This window comes from Lepidochelys kempii, chromosome 20 (assembly GCF_965140265.1).
Source record: "Lepidochelys kempii isolate rLepKem1 chromosome 20, rLepKem1.hap2, whole genome shotgun sequence".
NCBI classification, from domain to species: domain Eukaryota; kingdom Metazoa; phylum Chordata; order Testudines; family Cheloniidae; genus Lepidochelys; species Lepidochelys kempii.
Genome location: NC_133275.1, coordinates 6,602,742 through 6,611,212, shown reverse-complemented (window position 1 = coordinate 6,611,212; position 8,471 = coordinate 6,602,742). Strand labels below are relative to the sequence as shown.

The following is an 8,471-nucleotide window of genomic DNA, read 5'->3' as shown; positions in this document are numbered from 1 at the left end:
AATGGTGCAAACTCCATTTCCAGGATATCCACTATTGGTGATGTACCTTCCTCCATCTGGGCAGCAGGCTACACCTCCAGAGACTTGTCCTGTGCCTACAGAGCTGGTTACGACTTTAGAACTGTAACCCCCACCTCCAGAGACGACTCCTCCAGGTGGACACCAATGCACACCTCCCGGGAGGTAGTGGCTACACCCAGAGCTCACCACACCTCTGGATATGCAACTGCCACTTCTGGAGCTGAACCCTCCAGGTGGACAAGAGTCTGCACCTTCAGGGATGTTTTGGCTACCTGCAACGCTGACTTCACTTCTGGGGCAGACTCCTAAACTTTTGGAGCTAAAACCCCCACCGAGGGAGCCGCATCTTCCATGCCCAGAGCTGTAGCCTCTACTTAAAGAGCTGTAACCACATCCACTTCCAACTCCAACCGCTGTACCATAGTCTCCAGCTATGTTGGAGGAGTTGGTGACCACAGCTGCAAGAAAACACAGGGGCAGTAAGTTGAGCAGAAAGCTGGCTTTCTCACAGAAAAAAACCAAAACTAGGAATAGCCCAATTGTGAATGCTCGGATTACTTACATACACTCACAGGCATCCCCAAACATATCCTGTTGGGGAAAGAAAAGAAAGATGAGTACTTCATCCCATCAACTAGCTCTACTTCTAGGAACTTGACGTTCATTTTTTTCTCACTTCAGCCTACCGACCAACCCACTCCATCCTTATGTGTTTCTCTCATCCCCTGCATTGCATCATGTCCAGGACAGGAGGCTCTCTCTTGTAAATACATTGTCTTGTGCGGTGGAGCTCTGGTAGCTGTTTGGATTTCCTTGGATTTCCTTCATCACTGAAAAGCCACTTAGAGATTGTTCCACAGTCGAGCTTTATGGTTTTTTGCACCCACCTGCTTTCTTCTCCTTCCAGCAGTTTCTTGTATGTAGTGATCTCGATATCCAGGGCCATCTTGACATTCAGGAGCTTCTGGTAATCACGCAGCATGCATGCCAGCTCATCCTTGGCCTTCTGGAGAGCGTTCTGCAGTTCCATGTGTTTACCTCGAGCATCTTTAAGAGCACAATCACCGCGCTGCTCAGCATCACAAATGGCTGTTTGCAGACAGGCAATCTGCCAAGGGAGAAAACGGAAGACATTACTGACGTGTCTTTACCAGAGCTCTGAGCCATCAGCCTCTGGATTCACTTCCCATGTTTCAGTTCCAATTCAGAAGAACGGACACATAGCTGAGGAAAGCCTAACATCTTGGAAGCTGTATACCTCGTTTCATGGCCTTCTTTCAAGATACTCCAAGTGTCCATAATAAGGTCTACCTGTTATAAGACAGATGACATTGCTTAGTAGTATGGCATAATTTTGGCATCTCCCTCAAAGGCATGAAGTATTGGCCGCTATCAAAGGCTAGATGCTGGGTTTGCTGGTGTATCCGCTATTCTATGGTATTCCCATAGGTCTCGTAATGGGGACACTCACCTCTTGAGCACCTCTTCGTGCCTGGGTATGGTACCACAGACCTTTTCTCACCCCTGGCAACCCCTTCAGGCTGCCAGCCAACCTTGGTGGGACTTCAGCAGCTTGGCCCTCTGGCTGAGTCACCGAGTCCAAATGAACTCCTTCCGGGGTGGGTATTACACAATCTATTTGCCCTTAGTAGCGCCTTCAGTCCTGTCTCTGTGTCCCTTTAAATACAGCCCTTTTTTGGGCTCCCAATTCAGTCCTGTCTCCTTTGTGGGGTTGATACCACTTTGCTTATGGCCAATAGGGGAACCTGGGCCTGCCCACTACTCTGGAGTCCCACCCAAGGACCCTATACACAGCAGCCATGTACGGCTTACCTCAATCCTTCACTTTCCCTGAGCCTCTTTCTATCAGCACTTTTATCTCCAGCCCTACCTCAGCGCCAATGTCCTCAGGTTCTTCGCCTCTGCAATCCCAACTACGTAAGTTCAGCCAGAGATAACCTCTGGCTAATTCCCCCGCTCCCTTGGCCAGAGAGCAGCCCCTGTTTTCACTCATCTAGTCCCAGCCTGGAACTGACCTGCTCAGACCCTGTAGCAACTTTTACCTGAGCCTGCTGGGCTCTGATTGGCTGAACGTCTCTTTTCTTTTTCCAAGAGAATGACTGGGGCTGCCTTGCAATTCCTCTCGCTGCATCTAGCGGGTGCTAAATTGTGGCAGAGGATGGAACCAAAACGGAAACCGAAGACAAGGAAGAAAGCGTCGTCTCTGAGGAGACCAGACTTGAGAAAGAAAAGGCTTGCTTGTTATGCCACTACTGCTCTCACTAATGCTCATCCTTAGAGTTATCCTCCCAAATTTTCAAAGGGCGGTAAGAAGAATTAATCTGGTTGAATAAGAAGGGACAGAACCCGATTCTCATTTGCACTCAGGCCCCAGCTCTGGCCGTGTAAAGGAGCCTTCAAAAGAAAGTAAATGTAATTTATACGCACTATATGGCCACTGGCAGAGTGGTGAAAGGAGCCTGAATGTGATTGAAAATAAAGTCCAAAATCACTTTCCCTTTTATTACACGTAATTTCTCTTTTTCCCATCACTACTACTTTCCTTGACAAGCGAAAGGTGATGACGATTCTCAAAATCCTTGAATTTGGCTAGACAGAAAGTCTACTCAATAAGTTGAAGAAGTGAAATTATGTCTTAAGGGCTGGATGCTTCAGTGTGGATCCTGTTTGCAGAGTTGTTGTATCCATATTCTATGAGGGTTGCCAGTTTTGGTTGGATTTATTCCTAGAGGTTTCATCACATGACATCATCTTTAATTGAAAATTAATCTTTAATTCCTGGATTCTCCAGGACAATCCTGAAGGGTTGGCAATCCTATCTTCTATAATACTTCGAATTGTGGTGGTGGTTTTTTTTTAAACAATTGGCCTCATTCATTCCAACCTAGCAACCATCTCAGATCAGTCTTGGTTCATGCCACAGACACAATGGCATCATTCAGAACCAGAGCATAATTCCCAGCCATACAGTATTCAAAGATAGCATCCATACTAATACACCTGGCATATTCATCGGAAAATCAAAACATCAAAATCACTCCTACCTGTTTCTTTATATGGTCAGTCTCACCCTGCAGCTTCTGGATCAGGCGGGTTAGCTCTGCAATCTCATGCTTGTTTCTCTCTAGATCCTCACAGAATCTGCCCCTTTTGTCCTGAAGCTCCTCGAACTGGTATCCAGAAACAAACTGATTGTTAATTGAACTTGCATCATACAATAGCCTGTATCGTACCTGTGTCATTTGCTACTCACCCTGGTTTGGTACAAAACATCAACTTCTTCTTTGCTCTTCTGAGCAATCTCTTTGTACCAGCCTTCAACGTTCTTGATTATGCAGTCCGTGTCCAAGTCTCTGCTGTTGTCCATTTTCACAACAACTGCGGTGTCGCAGAACCGGCCATCCATCTGAGCTCTCTCCTGCAATTGCATAAAGCCTTGGGTATCATTTAAAGCCCCCTCCCTTATCCATACTTCCAAGATGTTCACTCAAGGACAAAGGGTCTCTCTTCACTGGGCTAGTTCTGATCCTGCAACTAAAGACCAATGTAAAGGGCTTTGCCTGTGAGAAATACAGAAGCCTTTCCTCTTAGGAGTAGGGGCAGGCCAACCAGGTAGGTAGGATGTGTCCAATTTCTGCTGGATTTGGGGAGGAAAAGACAGGTCTCATTGTTCCCATGCATACTGGTTTGTCACCAGATAGATCCAGGGTGAAGATTCATGCATTATGATGTAACGTTATATAGGCTTCATAATTCCATGTTTAGGAGTGGATTAGTAAATGTTTCTTAGAGGCAATCAACTAGGTGGAGTTTCTAGCTTTGGAGTCCTTGCTGCCTATAGTAATTTGGACTCTATGCAACATGACGGTGATTTCAAGGAGAAGCATGGTACTGAATTTCCATGCAGGTGGAATGAGAAGAATCCTTACCTCATCAAACACACATCTCAGAAATTCCAGCTTCTGCTTCAACAAGATCATGTTCACCTCTAGCTCTTCCTTGTGCAGCAAGGCGCAGTCTGCCTCCTGAGGAAAAAAGGCCACAGGTATTCCAAAACACTGGGGAAACAGTATCAGAGACAAAGCCTGTTGTCTGTTTCCATCAGGCTTGTGGAACAGAATGTCTCGATTTGCCAGGCTTCCTCAAGGGGCTCCCGTGCCTCCAAGAGGAAAAGCAACCCACCTCAAAGTCAGTGAGGAGGAAAAGTCCTCTTCGTTACTTAGAACTTGGTGGAAAATCCAGTATTGACTACTGAAAGTTTAAATATGAACTCTAAATATTCAGTGTTTTTGTCTCGTTTTCTGAGATCAACCTACAATAGATCTAGCAAGGAAGAAAAATTAAGATGCCCCTCTTTAGATTATTGAAATATCAGTCATTAGTGGGCCTTTACTCTTCCATGCATCCATGCAAAATGGTTATAGCTATATTTACAGATCCACACTTTCTCTTTTAGCCACCTGAATTTCTCACCTTCTTGAGCACCACAAACTCAGTCTCTGCCGCTGTGCGCCTACTGATTTCCTCTTCATACCTGTGGGAAAAGAGAAGAGACAGCGGTGGGTCAGTTTTGTCAACTGCCATAACACACATGGGCAATATTTTTCTCTTTCAACTTGAAATCAACGTTGGGCCTATTTCACCAATCGCCAATTGGGGGTTGGACTAGATGACCTCCTGAGGTCCCTTCCAACCCTGATATTCTATGAATTGCAAATGCCATTTCAATCGATATCATTGTTGTTAGATATTTGGTGGCGTGTGTGTGTTCTCTCTGCATGCTGCACTGGCTCTGGCCAGATAACCCAAACAGCAGGCTTCGGATCAAACTGCTCAATAAGACCACAAGACTTGGTTTAGTAGCAAAGGTGCCCGGCCAGGTTTTATCATCAACAAAGCACAGTAACGGCACCTGGCAGACGGGCCGAAGATACTAAGACATGTATGCTTGTGACAATGGATGCAGTTCAGTCACTGGTGGGACTTTCCACTGCTCCGTAGGCTGGCCAAAGACCATATATTGGAGATATATTTTTAATACACGGATACAAACAAATTACAAATGACGTATCAGGGTGCCACCCGCTGATGTATTTGGGTGCCACTCACTGCCTTGTACATGTTGATTTGATGAAAACATTTTTATCCATTTTGCTGTTATCCTGACCTTGTCTTTAGGATGCGTCAGTGTGTTCCTGTTATCTGTGGGGAATGTGCTGGAATCGAGGTGTTCTGGTACCACCCTTCTGGGATATATATTTTTGCAATATCAGCCCTGTGCTTGCCAAATTCTGTGAGTAGGGCCTGCCTCTTGCTCACAACCTGACTTTGCTTCATATTGGCAAAGTTTTGGCCACTACTTTAGTTCAGGCCTCAGGCCTCATAACAGGCCTCTAATACAAGGGCTTAGGTCTCAGACTCTATTCCTATCACAACAGTTATACCAGCTAAAGACTGGAATAATTCAGTGGTGAATCAGGCCACATTTTTTTTTCATTTCCCACAGTAGCTAAAGGAGATCACAAGAAACAGAGCAAAGTGAGAAGAAAACAAATGATGGATAATCTCTTACTTGCATTTGAATTCATCCACAAGCTTCCTTGATGCAGACTCTTCACAGGCCAGTTGTTCCTTGTCACTTAACAAACCCTCAAGCTGCTTCCTCAGGCTGCAGATATAATTCTCAAAGCACTGCTCGAGATTTTTCCGGGGGGCTGGAGGGACAGACTGCTGCAAGAGGTTCCATTTGGTCTCCAGCACCTTGTTCTGCTGCTCCAGGTGTCGAACCTGTAAATCAAAAAATTCAGCAATTTTTTAAATCTCCAAAAGCTGCCACTGAAGAAATGAAAAAAGAAAGAAATTGGGACCTTCAGTTAAACTGTCCTCTTTGATTCAGGAACTATTATTGGAATTCCAGAGGCACGAACAGAATATTTGGCAACTAGAGGGCCAAAGGAAGCAGATCTTTGGAAAATGATACTTAATAGTAACTCCCTTCCTCCTCTGAGTAATCATAAATATGTATCAAAGTTGAATACATTTTAAGCTAACAAATACTGTATTCCATTCATCTTCATATTACATGTATCCCCATGGTTTTGAAATGCACAGGAATGATATTAATATCATTTTGTGTGTCATATATAAACATCAAAAGGCCAAGAAAATAAATTTAAGTCTAAAGCTCTATCTGTCTCCTCGTCCAGGTACTTGGAAGGAGAGTAATGCTGAATGTAAACTAAAGAGGATCAAAAACTAATTCGGTGTCATTGAACGGTGACTGCCCGGATAGTGCCCAGCAAATTGCAAATTAAGGAGGTGACAGTCTTTTCATAACCATGTCATTCCATTGACTTCACTACAATTATTCTTAAATTTATAAGTGTGAATGGAATCAAGGCCAGATGTTGCATTCCTTTCAATGAACGAAATAATGACTCCAAAAAAACGCTTTGTTTCCCATCCTCGGATGAGAACAATAGTGCCATTGTTTCCATTCCACTTAGCACAAACCATTCTCAATGGCAGCAGAACTTTAATGCAGACCTCATTGGAGAATGTGGAAACAACGGACTTGAAGGGTGACTGCAGATAACCATCACCCAGGCATGTTTGGTTTTTCATATTGTTTCTTTAATAGCTTTGTAGCTGTTGAGGCAAGAGGAACCACTGCGGTCATCTAATCTGACCTGACACAACCCAGGCCATAGAATTTTACCCAACAGTTCCTGCATCATAGAACCATAGAGGATCAGGGTTGGAAAAGACCTCTGGAGGTCATCTAGTCCAACCCCTTGCTCAAAGCAGGACCAATCCCCAACTAAATCATCCCAGCCAGGGCTTTGTCAAGCCTGACCTTAAAAACCTCTAAGGATGGAGATTGCACCACCTCCCTAGGGAACCCATTCCAGTGCTTCACCACCCTCCTAGTGAAATAGTGTTTCCTAATATCCAACCTAGAGCTCCCCCACTGCAACTTGAGACCACTGCTTCTTGTTCTGTCATCTGCCACCACTGAGAACAGCCGAGCTCCATCCTCTTTGGAACCCCCCTTCTTAACTTCTGATTGAGACAGAGTAGATCTTTTAGAAAGTCATCTAGCCTTGGTTTAAAGCCTTCAAGTGACGGAGACTTTCCAAAGAGTTAAGTACCGCAGTGGCTCTGTCTCGGGGCATGATCCAACTCCAGTTAAGTGAATTTGGGTGTCTTTCCACTGATTTCAGTAGGGATTTGACTGGGCCCCAACCCAAGGACAATCTGTTGCTCTTGTTCTGAAGGTCACAGTCTGAACGTGGGGAAATTTGGATCTGGATGTAGATCCAGATTAGAAATCTGCACCATGGGCCAACCTCTTTGTTTTATTGAAAGAAATATAGAAAACATCTATTCTCTCACCTTGTCAATGAAGCAGGCAAATTGGTTGTTCAGGGTCTTCATCTGCTCCCTCTCGTGTTCTCGTGCCTGATGTTCTTGTGGGTCAACTCCTACGCAGAGGGGCTTCAGGAGGGACTCATCGACGCTGACCCCTCGGATACCCTCCTTGCTGCAATCGGCATAACCTCCAAAAGTTCCATAGCCTCTGGGTCCGCAAAGACCTACCCTGCCGCTAAAACCTCCAGAGTTGCCATAACCAGCACTGCCCCAACCTGAGCTACCATAGCCATAACCCCCGTAGCATCCAGCACCACTAGGGCTGCCCCCAGCATCGACAATTCTTATGCTTCCACCCAGGTGGCAGACACTCCTGCTGCTGTAGCCACTAACTCCACGTCTTTCGACCGGTGGGCCAACGGAGGCCGTGCAGGTTCGATGTCCGTTTAGGCCACAGACGTCAGAAGCGGAACTGAAGCCCTTTCGTCCAACGGTGGAGCTTGCAAAAAACGTCTGTCTGTTCATGGTGGCGTATTTGAAGTGGGAATAAGGGAGCTGCGGTGTGTGACAGCAGCAAAAAGTGAAGAAGAAAGGACTCCTCTGATGTGACACCTTGACATTACCCCTTATATATGCTAGCGAAGCTGGGCTTGGCTGGATCAGAAAATTAATTCCGAGTTTTCAAGGGTTTGGTTTGCCTAGCAGCAGGTGCTTTGCTACTTGCAATGGTTCATAGTAAACATTAACCACTTATGAAATAATAATGCATTTAAAATGCTTTGTTTGCAAGCTTTGCTCAGAAGATATTCTTGTTTAAAGTATTCTCAGTTTATACTAATTATAGCTTAGCGGATGTATTCATGAGAGTCTTCATAGTTTGTTTGCAATTGTGGTTTTTATTCTTCTGTCCCTTGGGTTTTATAATGTGACAATACATTCTGCAGATTTGCCTTTTACGGATATAGTTTCAAGATCTGTCCTTTTTCCTCCCACCAGTGTGCTGGGCTCATGTTTGGTGAATTTTTTCAGTCAAACAGTAAACTTGCCAGAAACTGCAT

The 8,471-nt window shown here is 45.0% G+C and overlaps 1 protein-coding gene across 1 annotated transcript; it reads right to left on the bottom strand.

Annotated features, from left to right (window-relative positions):
• Positions 1-575: 575 nt before the first annotated feature.
• Positions 576-7,938, bottom strand: LOC140901042 (keratin, type II cytoskeletal 5-like). Its single transcript, XM_073319210.1, has 8 exons — positions 7,438-7,938; positions 5,615-5,829; positions 4,516-4,576; positions 3,972-4,067; positions 3,296-3,460; positions 3,087-3,212; positions 909-1,129; positions 576-612 (listed from the first exon to the last, which is right to left on the bottom strand). The coding sequence occupies exons 1-8, from the start codon at positions 7,936-7,938 to the stop codon at positions 576-578; spliced, it is 1,422 nt and encodes a 473-aa protein (XP_073175311.1).
• Between the last annotated feature and the right edge of the window lie 533 nt (positions 7,939-8,471).